Here is a 17,623-nt window from a genome sequence, read left to right on the forward strand (position 1 = left end):
AAAAAAAAAAGATTTATATACCAAATTACTAAAAAGTTTACAAAAGAGTCCCGCCTACCTCCAACAGCAGATTCTCTCTCTTCTACATCTTGAAACGTAACCTGGCTGGGCAAACTATTTCTTGAACGTGTTACAGATTCTAATTGCGATGCCCGTCCTAGCAAAGACTGCTGATCTAGAACTTCCCCCTCTTTGGCCTCTAGATCTGATTTTGAAGTGGTTAAAGGTTTGATACTTTCAGGGGCTGCAAGTCTATTGGGATCACCCAAGCTAACTACAGTGCCACTGTCCAGGCTTAATACCCTGGCACGGCTTTTGGTACCACTTGTGCTGGTAGTCCTGCGGTTGGATCGTTTTTTGCTAGTTCCTTCACAACTGAAGTGGGTTCTACGAGACTCAGCCCCTTTGTCTTTGATGTGATATTTTGTCCTTAGAGCAGTGTATCTGGCCTCCGGGGACTGACATGAATGCGAAGTAGTGCTGGAAGAGCTATCACTGCTAAAACGGTGAGCTGACTGCACACTTGAGGTCCTGCTCAAGTCGCTTTGGTCACTAGAGTCCTCATCATGACAAAAACCAGTGCTGTGAGGTTTGGTATCAGCTATGCCTTGAAAGGAGACGTATTCTTTGTGTCTACTGGCATCAAAGCTGCTGGCTCGTTTTTTACCTGTCCGTCTCCTACATGATTTATGAGAAGAGGATGTCCTGTGTATTAAACTGGACGATTTGGGTCGCACATCATTATCCCGATGTTTAATACCAGTTTCCTTAAAGGGTCTTAAATCTACTAAAATTACTGGTTTCTCAGTTGGATCATCGTGAGTAACTGTGAGCTTCCCAGGCATCCAGTCAGCTTGCGCAGTTAGTTCATTTGCATGGGGGTTCTTGTTTGCTTCTTCAGATGCCGATGAGCTAAGACCCCTTGGACTCTGCACATCGTCAGATGTGTTGGCATCCTTGGCTTCCTGAGCTGAATTTCTTTCTACAGCAGTCCTCACACTACTAGTCCTTTTATCAGTAGCTGAACTATGCTCCTCCTCTGGGTCACTACAAAGGCCTCTCTTTAAAGCAGTTGTCTCCTCATGTTCAGATAAAATGCTCTCCACATGAGTTGAACTTGTCTGCTCACTTTTGTAGCTGCTAACGGTGCTATTTGTGTCCCGGTCTGTCCCACTACAGTAGCTTTCTGTTGATCCACTACTCCTTGTGCTAAGGCTCCTTAGGCTATCCATGCTTTTGTCAGACTTCATATGTTTTATGCTACTGGTCCGTGAAAGCTGCTGGGAACCTTTGCTTTTGAGACAGTCTAATTGAAAAATCCCTGAAGCACAAGCATTATCTACGAGAGAATCTTTGGACCCAGAATGTGGTTTGGAAGCTTCAAGTTCACTAACAGGATCCAGCCCGCGCCTTTGTTGATAGAGTTGAAAATCATTGAGGGAAGTGTCTGGAAAAGCAACAGCAGAGCTTGAAGTCCTTGGGACACCTCTTGGTCTATGGTCTTTCCTGTATGAATGCGAATGCAATGGAACAAGGGAAGCCAGTTCTGTATCACAGGCATTAGAGAGTGACAGATCAACATGATGATGGTGGCTGTGTGTTGCAATTGAGCCTTTGTCACTGAAGTCCCTATTTAGGTCCTTGCCTCCAGAGGATATTGAAGGCTGAATGGAGACAAAGGAGTCATTGGAGACCAGACGAAAAAGCTTCTGATCCACAGTTAACTCTGCAGGAGAAATATTACGTATTAGAATACAAAGGAAACCAAAACTAGAATACTGCATACTGTGAGGCAGATCAGAACATTTTTTTAAACCATGACAGAGCTGTAATATTCTATATATGGATATATGGATCGGCTGACAACAAATTCAGATTTGGTCTTCCAGATCACTTGCCACAGTAAAAGTACTTTACCCTGAGAGACTATCATTCTTTCCAAGCACTCAAATTACTTCGAAAAACTAACATGAAAATATTACAGTAAATCCCTAATCTGTCAGGTTCACTACTTACTGGCCTATATAGAACAGCACTGGGTTCCTTCAACAGTTTTTTTCTCTAATAAAAAAAAACAAAAAACTATCATTGAGCATATTGATAAAATTGGTAGATACCTCTATAATTCAATTACTTAAGAATTGCATGCTTCTCATCCATCAAGGAGAAGTTTAGACCTTCACTTCAAGCAGGACTAAACTGAAAAAAACAGAAACAAAAAAAACACACCTTTAGTTCCTCCGATCCCTTGATCCAATCGGAGATGTCCTCATTTGGGTACCACGCCACCCTGCTAAATGTCCTGGCAAGGAGGAAGCGTCCGGTGCCACCATCTTTTTCTGTCGACTTCTTCCTCCTGGCTACATCATTCGATCACTCATTTCACAGGCGGGAGACTGAGTGACTTAGCCTGCTGTAAAGGGGGGGTGCCAATCTCACTGCTCATGCGTTAGATCGGCATTTTTGAACCTCAATGTATGAAAATGTCCCTTCTGACATTTCCAATATGAGGCATGTGTAGAAGGAGCAGCCAGGAGCCTCCTGGGATGCGAGACGTACCAATCTCAGAAGGCTCTGTGCTCCCATCCCATATAAATTGCAGTTTTCAAAGTTGATTGATTCAGTAAAAAGTATTAGGCAGCAAGGTATCAACACACTCACAGAGTGTTACTCACAAAGCTGTAAATACCCTAATTGCTAGGTATAAACTAAGCAATTTCCTCCAGATTACAATTATTTTGGATTTAAACGAACTATTTGGATTTAAGCCAATCTTTGCCATCAACTACAAGTATTTACTGCACAATCCACTCTGTAAGATACTTGATCTGAATTATGATGGAATTTACTATTGTATCCAACAGAAATATTTAATGTTTTAGGCTAATTATTCAAAATAGTGCATAGATTATGTCCAGCCTAACAAAAGATGGTATACATGGACTGCATCCAAGGGCAGATAAAGGGGTTACAGTACTTTGCCTAGAATTTTTTTTTTCTTTAAAATGGGAGGCAGCCCCTCTATTGTGACCCACTTTTTAGAAACCACCCAAATACAGCTGGGTGGTTACTGAAAAATGCTGGGTGGTGCGTCCAGCTAAAAAGGGCTGGGGAGAACATTGGGCTATCAATGTAACTGAAGCAACCTGTTAACCAATGCTATTTAAATTTTGCAGGGAGTAGAATGTTAAACAGACAAACTAAACATGATAAAGAAAAACAACAAGAACATAAAAACCTTAACCACCCAGCTGGTAAACCCGACCTGGGTTCGGGTTTATCGCTTTTTTCCAAAAATCGATTAATCCGAACTTTTCTCACGGTCTAAATCCCAATCACTTACCTGGTCCCCGCTGCGATGATCTGTTCTGTCCAACGTCGATTGAACAAAAAAAAAAAAAAAATACTCACCTTCTTCCCGCAGCTCCTCCGGAGATGTCTGTCTTCTTTCTTCATCCAGCGAGTGCAGTGAGGATCACCGGGGTTTCCCGGTGATGTCGCTGCATGCGTCGGTGAGGGCGGGAAATTTAAAATTTTGTATTGAGTTCCTTTGCATTGAACTCAATACAAAAAAAGCTGTATTGAGTCCAATACAAAGAAATCCTTATACAATATATATATATATATATAATGAAAAACAGTGTACCGCTTTTGGTACAGAAATCTAGACATCAGTGTAATGCCCAGGTGGTTAATAGGTGCCAGCTGAGTAGAGGAAAAATAAAACCAACATCACTGATGATGATAATATATATATATATATATATATATATATATATATATACATACATATACATATATACATACATATACACACACACATACATATATACACACACCCCAAGAACATGCCTGTTAAGTACAGTGTGTGTGTGTGAATATAAACATATGTATATATGTATATATTATAGCACACAGATACCATCTGTGTTCTTTGGCATGGCAGAACTGATTAAACAGCTCAAACTCTAGGCCAGGAAAAGTCAATGACTCCACCAAGATCATTAAGTCAGGTCAAAACTTCACTTAAGGTTAAACACTGGTGGATTAAATCCTCCAAGGTTTTTTTTGAAGGTCTTGAGGAATAAGGTTACTCATGTTCTGCTACAGCAACAGAAAAGTCAGCCAAGAGTTTGTTGTTGCAATTTTTGATGTGAAATTATTGAAAAAAAATTCTTACAAAACAAAAACTGATTGAATTACAATATATGCTATGCAGTCTATGCTGGACAAGTCCGTTAGATAGAAGCAATAAAGCCCTAAGCAACTGCTGAAGCCATGCTGGTATTTTCATGAAGATTATGCTTTAGTGGTGATAAAAGCATCAAAAAGATTTTTTAGCCAAGCAACAAAGCAGGCATGGAAGACAAACACTGCTTACTCAAAGACTGATTTATGACCTTGTAATGATCAATTTAACATGCAGCAAGCAACCCAGCAACAGTCAAGGAACACAAGAGCATTCTATTTTACCTTGGTCTTCACTTCCTTCTTTGCACAAACTATAGCTCTGGCCAAGGCTCAGACTGATATCATCTGAGGTCTTTGCAGCATCAGTATCCCCTGCAAAGACAAGAAGTGTCACACTAATGTGACCCATGTCAACGTATACTACACCAACCCTTAGTACTCAAGATAACCACATAACAGCCAACACAAATATTAAAAGTGTTCAGGAAGGGTAAAGAGACTTCAATTAAAAATGTGCTGTATTTAAGATGGCACCTTTGCCTACACTTAACATGGTCACCACATAAAACTGCAGAAGGTTAAGGTATTAAATGAAGCATGACCGATGGTCTCCTCATTTAACACACTAAACTCTGACTTGCAGCAAGCACAAAAAAATTACCTCTAATTCTTCTGTTCCAGGTCAGGGTCCTAGAAACCCAGGTATGACACATTACCTTTTAGGAAAATCAGCAATGCCAGCCTCTGTGGTTTCCCAGTAGTGATTTATTTTATTTGAGCGCAATTAACACTGACAAGTTAAAAAAATATATTACCACAGACTTTTAAAGCTGGAACAAGCTATTAAAATTTTTTCAAGAAAGGGCAAGTGGTTTCACATTTTCTAATACTGAAAAATCCTAATTAAGTGCTGGCAGGCAAAATACTGCCAATAAAAGCTACAACCCATGTCCACTGTATAAAAAAGTGCGGCCTAGAAGTAGGCATCAGAATATTGAATGCTGATCCCTCTGGGATGCATCAGAAAGTGATCTCTGTATAGAGTGAAAGCCTCTCATTTTTATTTTAGAGCATACGACGCCCATCCTCGCAGAAACTGCAGGCACTTTCTGCTAACTATTCTCGGACAAGATTTTCCAACAGACAAACAGATAAAGTGAAAGATAGGTTTGCTGTGGAATTGGAATCAAGGTATTGCAGCAAGGGAGCCAAGTTATGCGAGACATCTGTAAACCCAGACAAGAAACAAAGGCTACTACTACACAAATTTGACAGTATTGCCTAAAATAGTGCAGCCTTCATGAGAATAGGAAGACAAAAGAATTGCCCTTGTAAGAATAAGACTTTTTTGGAGGTAAAAAATGAATTGCGTACATATTAATTTTATCAATCAACTTGATAAAGAAAAAAAAAAAATTTCTGTTGCCAAGATAACCAAGAAAAAAAATCATAAGTGCTGCTGAGAACTGGATTGTAATGCTGATTCTGACAGGATCACTCCATGCAAAGGAGAAATTAATTTTGAATATGCAGTGGGATATTACAGGTAGGTTTGACTAGCCCAGAGTTAGACTTTAAGGCGCAGTTTGATCTTGCTTACTTAACTGCCCAGTCAGAGACTTAAGGGAGAGACAGACAAGCCCTGAAAATAATACTTAACTGCATTAGAATAAAACATGCATCTGTATTTAGCAATTTTCCCAGTTTACCTCTAAAGATTTAAGAAAGGCCATGAGTAAGACCTTTCAAATATGTATTTTAAAGTTTAAGAATACATTGTACACCACTCAGTTGAGTAAAAGATATGCAGACTTGTAAGTAAGTAAAATATAAATCAATTTCCTAATAGACTTTCATATTCATAACTGGTATACTTTTTCCTCTGCTCTGGAACTAATTTAAGTAGTGGAAACAAAGGTATCTATATTGGTGTTAAAATCCAGAAAACCACTCCAAAAGGTGTACTTTAGTGTAAATCTAAGCACAGCACTCCGAACGTTGGCACATTTGTTACATGTATTAATTTACCATTTATACATCAAGATTAATTTAAATGATCTATAAGAACATGAACACTTAAAGCATCTTGATGATTAGAATGTATTCATACCTTTACTTGTTGACGCAGCTCCATATCTAGACATTCCAACCTACGAAGGGTAATAAAAAAAAACATTTTTAATTGTACAAAAAAAAAAACAAAAAAAAAAACAACTTCTGGTGCGGTTAAGAATGAGGTTGATAACGTGCAGAAGACAACCAGTCTACGCCAAACACTTGTTCATTAATAGGCATAAATGTTGGGGTTTCTGAGCTGTTCCTCTCACCTGTGTGAACAAGCTCTTACTATAAAATGAATGAAACCAATGCTGTGTATATACCTATAGTGTGTGAAACCTCAAAAATAAAAATCTTATTACCAACTCACTGTCACAAAGAAAAAAATAGAAAACTGTCCTTGCTATGACACTACCTTAAATGTATTTGCTTTCATAAATCCAAGAAGCTGGTGGAGCTTACAGACTTTTTTTTGTCATCATAGATATATGACCTGGTCCTCCCCCCTTTTATCATTAAAAAGCAAACCCTGCCAGTTTACAAACATATAAACAGCACAATTGCAAGTGCATATATAATTACATGTAGTTAAAATTGGAATAGGATTTGGGAACATCATTAATTATGCACAATAGTGTTATAAAGAAGCCAAAAACATTAAACAGGCACTATTATATTATAATACCAATTCTAGTAACTTAACCAATGACTCTGATAAACTAATTATTTTTTATTAAATGCCAAAAGTTTTTTCTTTTTTCCCCAGAATGTTTATACCTGATTACTTGGGTCCAAACCAGAATAGGAATTGCGTGAACTGCATCCAACAGGGGGAGTAGCTTCTCTTACAAACTCTGCCATTTCAATCCCTCCACCCGGATCACTACCAGAGAAAAGTAACATTACTATACAAGTAACAAGAAAGAACAAAACAAAATAAAGTAACATCGGTATTTATTTTATTTTTTAGGTTTTGGATTGAAAAATGGGAAGAGTTAGGATCAAAAAAACTTTTACATCTGTTTGCTTACATTGGAGGGGCTGTCCGTTATTGGTAGAGATGAAAGGAAAATGAACAAACTTGATAGTGGTACATGTAACAAAATGCAAATCTTTAAATTAAAGACAGAATGCAAAAATATAATTTACACGGTTATCTGGTAAGGTATTCTGAATAATGGCGTCCTTCTTACCCCGGTCCATTGCTATCCTCTCGTCTGGCTGAGCTGTCACTGCGTTCTGCCTTTGCCACCCTCTCAGTCAACTCACTGGCACTCCTTTCCACAATTTCTCCTTCGTCCAGAGCCCTGTGTAATCGGTAGTTCACGAGCTTTAAAACAATGAAAACTGCTGCTACCACTGGGCAGTACACAGCTACTATCACCAGAGAGGTGGGAAGTGCCTAAGGGGAGAAGATTAAAAGCAATCACGTTACATTTGAGCCAAATATCTAACAAATATAGCAAAAAGGTTAAGACAAAAAGCACAATTCAAGATTGGCTACCTATCTATGTCTGTTAGGAAAGCGTGTCACTACAACGGGTTAGAACTTTTCATTTCCCTAATTGAACTATTGGGCAAAAGCTATGCTTTGGCAGACAGTAGAGTTTAGGAACTTCTACAGGAATTAATCACCGGAGAGTTAATTGATGTCCAACTTTTCCATTATAAGGAGGAACACCACAAACCCCGTCTGAATCACCTAAGAATTTACAGACAACCATTGTGCTTCAGATAAAAAATAACACTATTGAACCTATTAAAAAAAAACAAAATGCTGGGGAAACAATTACAGGGGTGTCTTTGCATTGCTTGAATCTGAATAATCCAAAGAATGACCAGTCAACGAGTCTGGGGGGAATAGAGAGGCCGTTATGAAGAGGCGCTTTTAAAAATGCAACATGCTTGGCTGTCATGTTAAAAGACTTTTAAACTTTAATTCAGTGCTGTCCCCACAGGTCTCTTAGTACTTTTGGGCAGCTGTGACAAAAAAAAAAAAATTGGTTGTATGATCTGCCAGTTGACAGTCATATCTACTGATGACTTAACAGAAGAGAGGCGAGCTAGGAAACAACGTGTACCTAAACTCAGAAATTTCACATTTACTTATTTTAGCTGCAATACCCATTTTGAATGAAATAAAAAGGGGGGGGGGGTACAGAACCACCCCTAATTCTTCTTGATCACCTAGGTGTAAAGCCTCCCGGGATACCTACTTCACATATCCCGGGAGCCTCTCGAGTGTTCCTTACACACAATGGAAAAATTTGCAGATCTCACGCATGTGCAGTGAGAGCGGCAATTTTTTTTTTATCCTACGTCACCCTATCTCGCCCCTGGGTCGGGTGACATAGGATGAAGAACCCGGAAGAGGAAAAGATGGCGGCGCCCAGAGCACAAGCTCCTGGACGACGTAGGACCAGATGCAAGACACCTGGCCCTGCTGGACTAAAGAGAAGCATATTTTTTATTTTTTTATTTTTTGAGTTTAGTTCCTCGTTAAGGTGACCACATATAGGTGTTTGCGGTGACTCTTGGCATATTATATTAGTTCAAAGTGACAGCTTTTCTTAAGGACCACACTTCCCCTGTCCACTAGGTGTCCAGGAGAGGGTGGCCATTTCATGTATCTAGGTATCTTTAAATACAAAGATGAGAGTAGATATATCTACAAGTATAGCAAAATAGGGAAACTTTATGCACATTATTTGATCAGTTATTATACTCCCAATGTTTTACAGACAACAGAGCCATACACCGCTCCTAATTAAAAGATTCCGACAAAAAAAAAAAAAAAAAAAATGAAATTATCCAGCATGAAATATTTTACTCCTGTCAGTGGAAACAGAATTACAAATAGCGAAATGAATCAACTGGGAAAGAACACTTCATACGGCAGTGACATTTATTATATAAAAGTCATGATGACTCAGAAAACCTGAGGGTAGAAAAGAAAACTACACAATGTTCAAAAACACCGGTTCAGTTAAGAAAAGATTGCTACTCAAGTGCAAAAAGAGAAATCTCTACCTAATTTAGGAAAAATGCAAAGGATTAGGAAGGTGAAAAAAAAAAAAATGCAATTCTGAATTAAAATTATCTTCACGCAAAATATACATTTTCTAAATGCATATTAAGATTGTATTATATAGAAAAATGTGAACTCCTGGACGCCGTAGAGTTTATTTTGAAAGGCAGGGCTACGTGTTCTACTTGCGTTGCCTTAGCAATCTACTGGTGGATCCCGATCCACCTGTTGGGCACCCAACATAAATTCCTAACAACTTCCTAAGTTCCACAACTTTCCTTTGATTTCAGTTGTTTCTATAATGAAGGCCCGGCACTGAATTTAACCAGGTTTATCGTCTGCTTTAAAGGTTAACAACAAGGTACCAGAAGATGGTTACTAAAAATTATTAAGTACTGCTCAGAACTGTCAATAACCATGCAAAGTCATCTTTACACAATTATCATCTTACAATTTCACACTTATTACAAAAGTAGTATTATTTTACAAAGATTAACCGTATTTTTCGGTCCATAAAATGCTATTTTTTTCACTTTAGTAGCACTCCATTGGTAGGATTTTTTCAACTGCATAGTATAATATTAGTTCAAAATATTTTTTTTCTTGCTGTCCTCCTCTAAACCTAGGTTCGTCTTATAGTGCGAAAAATACAGTACATCTAATATTAAAGTATGTATTAGCCATTAGACAACTAAAAGTTGAGTTGCTGGGAATCATGGGGGGACCTTTTCAAAATTTCAGGTCTTTAGGAACACCTGCTGCAATTACGATAACCAAAGTTCCCAATATTTTAGCGTGGTGGCAATTAGGAAGAATGCCTCTTACATTGCTGACCGTGGGAGGAATGTCACCCATACACAGTGTTCAACCCAAAATTGTTTTAAGCTGGGTGGCAGCCCCTGTATTGTAAAACCAACTCTTCAGAAACCACCCAAAAACACTGGAGAACACTGCATACAAATAGCCAAAATGAACAGTAGTATCTGACCTGTGAAGCTCAAAATGCTTATTACTTATAGAACCCCTAAAAACCCCCGAAGGAACTCTGGGGTCCACAGAACACTGGTTGAGAAGCATTACACTACCTAGATATAAGTGCTTTTGGGATCCTATTTCTATTAGCAACACACCTTAAGGGTGACACAGCCAGTGTAAGCCAGGCCTGTCCATTTACCTGATCCAATATTTGCGGTGTGTTTAAAGGTGGCATAGCTTCCCCCCTAAAGCAGAACTAAACTATAAAAGTAAAAACAAAATCTGCAACCAGGTAGGTCCTTTATTGCAGAATGAACAGACAATCTTGAGAATAGGATCAGTGGAGTTGGAGAAGTATGGCAAGATAACCAATTTATCGTCACATTCCATACAGTACATTGCCCAGGAAGATATCTCAAAGGCATACAAAAAGAGGATGTTTAAAGCAAAGGTAGGTACAAGTACCTAACAGTGTTGCTATTACAGAACTACATCAGCAAAATACGTGCTACATTCCTGCAATAGATTTGCCTATGCTTCATTCTATTAAAGAAACAAAGTACAGAAAAATACCTATTGATCGGTAAGAAATTAGCACAGCTTCTAATTTCCTATTACAGGCTGGCAATATACAGCTTGTTTTCCTGGTTTTCATGGTTTTCATGGTTAAACTAACCATCACTCACCATCTCCTTCTCCAAACCTAAGCCACAAATTGACAGGTAGTGAATACTAAACAGTTTCTTGAATAGGTAGTGTGTGGAGGACACCGGACAGATCTGCATTTCTGACAGGATCAAACCTTTTTTTTGTTAAGTTCCTCACAAACAGATATAGCAAAATGCTTTAATATTACTTTTAAGACAACACAATGTTAGACTTTGATGACTATTAGTGCACGAGGAAGTTGTTTTACTATTTTATTCTAATTTTCTAGTCTTGTGACACCCATACAATAAACATCATACTTGGCATCAGAACAGGAAGGCACAGAAGTTCTTACACAAAACATAAAAATTGGGTTGTACCTGATAAGAGTAATTGTTTTAACACTATTTAGGTAGAAAGGAAGAGAGGGCAAAAATCTCCTTTTAGGTATACATATAGCAGTTCCACCTTGACAAAGGCTCTAACCTTTCCTAATTTTGTTAAAAACAAACAGAAAGAATGACAAATAGGCTACAGGGCCAATGATTAAAAGCGGTTAGGTATTTAGGCTTTCACTTCAGGTAATTTTTAGAGTTTAACTATTTGTATTTTGAAATGGCCAACTTTTACCTATATGCAGTGTCATAATGCAGTGTCATAATACATTATTTGTAATCACAACGGAAGAGACTATGACAAATGAAGATTTTCCACTTTGTTTATTCATTGCTTTTGCAGTAAAATGCAGTAAATGCTCCACCTGCACAGAAGAAAGGTGTGTGGGGGCGAACCTGCCAGCTCTCTAACCACGGATCTCACTGTTAAAAAAAAAAATACTGCAAGGCAATGTATCAAGACTAGCTCATACACAGCAGATTGTATCCTCCAGCACAAAGTAACCGCTGCGTATTAGGCTTACACTTTCAGAAGTTATTGTGTAAAACCACACATTCATTTCGAAGAACAACTGCTTACTTAAAGCTAGTCTGGTTACTTACTTCATTTTGGTAAAGACTGACTCATTTCCTTTCCATGCAAAAAAACAACAGTAACTAACATACTCTGGAACTAAATCATAATTCATCCTCTAAAAATGGACTGATTTTGAATACAATCTCCGCCCAATGAAATCTGTACGATGAACACTCAGGCAGTAAGAATGACAATAAAACCACTAATTTCCCAAAAACTTTGAAGGACATTTAATTGCAAGGAACTACTTGATTTTATTTTCTGCTACCAAGCAATACAATATACTGAAATATTTTCTAAAACAGTAATCATATCATTAAACTTGCATACCATTGCAAACTAAGCAAAGAAGCTGGATGCATCATGTTGGCCAACAAAAAGCATCTTTACATGCATTAAGGTTTAGTTTAACATTAAGTTTTTCAAGAACATGCATTTTGAGTATGTGTAAGACATCTCAGACCTCTGTATCTACATTCATGCACAATACAACAAATCACAGGCTTGTTTGTGGGAAAAAGCAAACATTGCAGCCAATTTGCTGCCCTCTAGTGGTCAGCCAAAAACAGTGATCACCACCAGAAGCCAAGTCATAAACTGCATAAAGGTACAGCTGCCCTTAAAAGTGGCATTAAATATCTACTTTTAGATATCTACGGTTGTCATGCGACCAGGAAGGTCATTATTGCAGAAAAGGCAGAAGGCAATCCTGGCTTCCCATTCACGTGCTAGAAATTACTGAACGCCTGTGCAGGAGCAGGAGGTTTTGCCATCCTAGCCTGGCCAATCAAAAAGGCCAAAGATAGTCTACAACAGGAGTTTCAAACTCAAACGCACAGAGGGCCAAAATTAGAAACTTTGACAAAGTCGCAGGCCAACCTTGAAATTTATTTTAGAAATTAAGAAAATGTTTCCTTCTCATTAGATATAAAACCTTTTCATATGGAAACAAAGAGGTTTTGCATCATATTCAATCTAGAACAAGCCTATAACAGGGAAAGAAAGAATTTTAAAAATTTTTCAAGAAAAAAAATGGTATGCCTTTTTCTCCATTTGTAGCCTTCTGAGTTAAATTTCAATGGTAACCTTTTTGCACAGGCTAACAATATTAGTAACAATTTTCTTCCATGAAAATCCAACCATTCAAGTCCATGCCTTGGAATAGCAAGGAAAAGTACAGGGGGCGTGCTGGACATGCCAGACGCAGCCAATGCGGGGCTAAATCCTATGTTAAATAAAATAATAAAAGTGGGGCTAAATCCACCTCTGGAACTCCCTTCTTTATTGAAATAGCTCCGCTACTAAAATTCCCGGCATTATTCGCATCTATAAAACCATAAGTATAAGTCCAATGCAGGGCCACGCATAGGCACAGAGCCTGCTGGTATATAGACCCGAGTGATGCCCAGAATTGTAATAGTGGCACAATTTCAATGCAGTGGCGGGCCAGCTGCAGTTTATATTCATATATTTAGGATTCCTTTGGGGGCCAGATTTGGCTCTTTGGCCAGAGTTTTGACACCCCTAGTCTACAGAAAAGAAGAAAGAATATGTCAACACCTTCGCAAGGGACGTTATTGTTCCACTTAAATTTATGTTAGGACTAATGAAACTTTAAAAGCAAAGCTTTTTGTAATTTGTGATGACCGACCAAACCCTTTGTCCTGCTGCTCAGATCAAATCCACCAATAGATCAATTGTATAAATTTACTTTATCAGCATTTTCCTATGATAAAATATTTGCCAGAAATGCGAAATTACACTAAAGCATTGGAAAACATTTTCATATAGCACATTCATCTTTATACCCAAACACTAGTTTTACATAGACAACGTCCTTCTGAGCAGAGAGGGATTACAATAATCACATTCAAAGCTGGTTAACTGGAGCAAATCTCTAAGCCCAAAAAAAATGCATGTTTCCTGTGAATATAAACAAACCAAATGTGAGGTATTAATTTCCAAGCCGAATCAACTATACACCAATAGAGGAAAGCTAATTTCAGGACAGTGATCCAAAAATTCTTAAAATCTTAAGTGTATGGCAACCCAAACATCTAACAACGGCCAAACAAATGAAATGCCCTTAAACAGAAGCCAACATCTACTACTACTTTGCTCTAGTGCTGGATACGCCATCAAACTCTCCGGCAGTTGACAATTCTAGGAGTTGGACGCTCGAGGTTCCCTTCGAACACAAACTCCTACACATCGCTACAGATAAACAGATGTCACCATGGATGGCTGACAGGTTTATGAAACTCAACCTGGATAAAACAGAAGCTTCCCTCCCCCACATCACATCTTTCTAACAGGTATCCTACCACCCACCCCTCAGACAAGTTGCCTTTAAACCCCTACACATTTCTTGCCCCACCTATCTTTCTGACCCAATACAACAATACACACCTAGCTGCTTTCTTCATCCCTCCAATGACAATCTAATGACTTCCTCGCTCATTCATAACTACAAGACTATTCTAGGGCCGCCTTGATTCTCAGGAACTCTTCCTCATCCTATTCAGCTTGCTCCTATTGCCTGCACACAAATCATCTGTATCAAGAGCCCCTAAAAACCAACTTTTCAAACTGGTCTACTCACCTATCTCTTAAACACATCACTACTTACCCACCATTCTTTAGCCAACCTCCTATTGTATGCTACTTTCCCCCCCAACTCTTAGATTGTTAGCTCTTTTAGTCCTCTCCTCCTCTGCCATTTGCAACACCTAATTAATTTACACCGATGCATATTACAGTATGTTGGCGCTTTACAGTTCAATAATAAAGGTTTAGCTCTATTTTAAAGCATACCTAAACTCAGAATTTTTACATTATTTAAAAGGGTAGACAACACTTTTATTTAAAGAAAAAATGTCATTTGGTTTTTATTATTATTATTAAACAGGAGTTATATAGCACCAACATATTATGCAGCACTGTACTTTAAGTGCAACACTTTAAAAAAAAAAAAAAAAAAAAAAAAGAAAAAAGGGTGCAGCACCGCCACTTTAATTCTTGAGCCCCTTGGCGATTAAGAATTAATGGGAACGCATAGTCTTCGGGGTACGTACGTCATGCATCCCGGAAGGCTCTTTGCAGCTCCTCGGGCATGTGCAGAAGGAGCCGTTTCATAAATGGAAAAAAAATTGCAGATCTCACATATGCGCTGAGATGGGCAATTTTTTCCCCAATCAACATCACCCAATCTTGAGCCTGCACAGGGCGAGATGCAGAAAGAAGAACCCGGAAGAGAGAAGATGACGGTGCACGGCACTCCCTCTGTGCCGGGCCGATGCATAGACTGCTCTGCGAGATTGATGGTAAGTGTAATTGTTTTGGGTTTAACTTTTGCTTTAAGCTAACCAAAGAAAATCACAACATTACATTGATATTTACAAATAAATTTTAGGGAAAAAAATTGAAAATTCCTATTTTGCTACTCTAGAGTAAATAAAGTTTTCATCCTCTTTAAGACCTTTACTGCCATTATGACTTCAGCAACTCAAACCTATATATTCTATCACAGAAAAGCAGTGACAGTGGAAAATACCAAGTAGTCCTTTAAAGCTTTAGGGGTTCGTTTTAGCCTTTTTGACCAAGTATAGACTTTTTTTTTTTTTTTTTAACCCAAGTTTAGTGTACTTACTGTTGACAGACATTACTTTTGCTGGAAGTTTGTTTTACTCATCGACTAATGTAAATATTTAATAAAAATACTTTGTTTTTTACTTTTCCCCTAGTTTAGGATATTGATTTGTGTTGTTGAGCATGGCTTCACAAGTCCAGCCCTCCTCAACCTTACAGAAAAAGCAATTATGGGCCAGTAACAACAAAATGTTGCAGTCACTGGCCCATAGAGATATCAATAGGAATGTAGTAAAAAAAAAAAAAAATTATATACATATATAAATAACTTTTGCTCACAGTACAGATCTGGCTGTTACCAGGGTCAAATTTGAAAAAGTACAAACACCCTACCAGTATTAGCTATTAACATCAGCTAAGGATCAATTCCAGTCTTAGTGATTGTAAGCATTGTCTGGGCACCACTTGCTTGGTCTGTGTCCAACATGCAAATGCTTTTCACTACAAACAGGAAAAAAGTGCAGATTCATAGTTCCAGAACACATTTCACATGGAGGACCAATATGTTTACTCCCATCCTGTGTCTTAAAGTGTTAATAAAATATAGGTGGAATTCCACTTGAGAGCTTTTGCTCAGAGGAAAACATTTTTTACAAACAGCAACAAATTTTTTTTTTTTTTTTTTTTAATGCTTCCTGGCGACTGCATGTAACAATGAGCTGTCATGAATGGGATTGGGAAACAATACCCACATGTAATGCTAGTGCTAGGTAATACACTGGCAGTGTGGTCTGGTTTAGATTTCAGAAGAGACATCTCTTAATCATAGGAAAACATAACACAGTATGTTTATTTTCTCTACAACAGGATTGCAAATACCAGACAATGGCATAAGCTCTTTTCAGCCATTCTCATAATAGTTTATTAGGCAAAATCCTAAATATTAAAACTCGAGTACTTTTTTTACTATAACAAATCTATACCCTTAAAAATGCGGCAGTGTAAGAAAAAAAACATTATACCTGTAACCCCAAGCAATTGTTAGTTTCCTTAGACACCTTTGCGGTGGAAAACTACAGCAGCTGCACCATCATTAATTAAGCCATGGAATTCTTACAAACAAGCCCATTACTTTGGGGATGAAGGTAAGTACTTCCAGGATGCTTTTAGGAGGTGGGCATTTCACAGGTAAATCTATTCTTTAATAATAATAGAAATGCAAATCCCGTAGAAGCACCAGAGTGTACCTGCATTATATATAATCCATTCTAGGAGTTTGGTTTTCTGTAACAAAACTTTCAATGTTATAAACACAGTTTATTGTCCCTATTTATGCATGGTATACACACAGCAAGCTCAGGTCTGGCTCATGGGAGATATCTGCCACAATGTACTGTACAATACTGCATCACAATCAAACTTACCACAATGCTATGGATTTTGTGTTGCACAGATACAAATATTTAAAGACATTTTTACATTTCAATACAGTAATGGACAGTTTGCACCCCATCAGTTTTTTTTTTGGTTGTTGTATAATCTTGCCTTGACCTGGCAATACAAAATGAGGGTGCATCTTGCACTAAGACACCACTACAGGGCTCAATTAAAAGAGCTTCCATACAAGATTCACAAATTTTCCTTACTAAATCCAATCAGAAAATATTGTGAATTTTCAATGAAATGATGACACCATTGTGTGAAAACAGTAATAATTAAACGGCAAGTTTTATTTAGCCACCTCCAATGCCGCTTGTCATGGACAAGCTTTACTAACTCATTTCACTGCAATCATTTTGACGAGGAGGCCAGATGGCGAAATGGGGAAGTGGAAGGACTATCGCAGAGCAGAGTTCATAAATTGTCCATTCATGAGCAGAGTATGGCCAAGCCCGGTATCACAGTGGGAACTTTCAAAACAAAAAAAAGTTGAGTTTATGGTCTATTGCAGACTTATTGATACTCTGTATTTACTTTTCTGCATAATTTGTGTTTAATGAAATAGTGTATAGTCTATAAGTATAATGAGATATGAGGTTTATGGAGAGGATTCCTCGAGCTTGGCATGGTAGGAATATAGTAATTAGTCTCAGATCCCACCTGGATCTGTAGCCTCTAAACTAGGGCAGGTTTACTAGAAATGAAAGGTTAATTTGGTTGATT

The 17,623-nt window shown here is 38.1% G+C and overlaps 1 protein-coding gene across 4 annotated transcripts in view; it reads right to left on the reverse strand.

Moving 5' to 3' along the window:
• The window catches only part of PCNX1 (pecanex 1), a gene marked incomplete in the record, with an annotated part of 64,588 nt that overhangs the window by 38,054 nt on the left and 8,911 nt on the right, over positions 1 to 17,623 (reverse strand). For all 4 annotated transcript variants that reach the window (XM_072428523.1, XM_072428521.1, XM_072428522.1 and 1 more), the window contains 5 exon segments: positions 59 to 1,726; positions 4,474 to 4,563; positions 6,302 to 6,341; positions 7,027 to 7,132; positions 7,443 to 7,651. In XM_072428523.1, the coding sequence (XP_072284624.1) occupies positions 59 to 1,726; positions 4,474 to 4,563; positions 6,302 to 6,341; positions 7,027 to 7,132; positions 7,443 to 7,651 (2,113 nt within the window).

This window comes from Pyxicephalus adspersus, chromosome 12 (assembly GCF_032062135.1).
Source record: "Pyxicephalus adspersus chromosome 12, UCB_Pads_2.0, whole genome shotgun sequence".
Classification (NCBI taxonomy): Eukaryota; Metazoa; Chordata; class Amphibia; order Anura; family Pyxicephalidae; genus Pyxicephalus; species Pyxicephalus adspersus.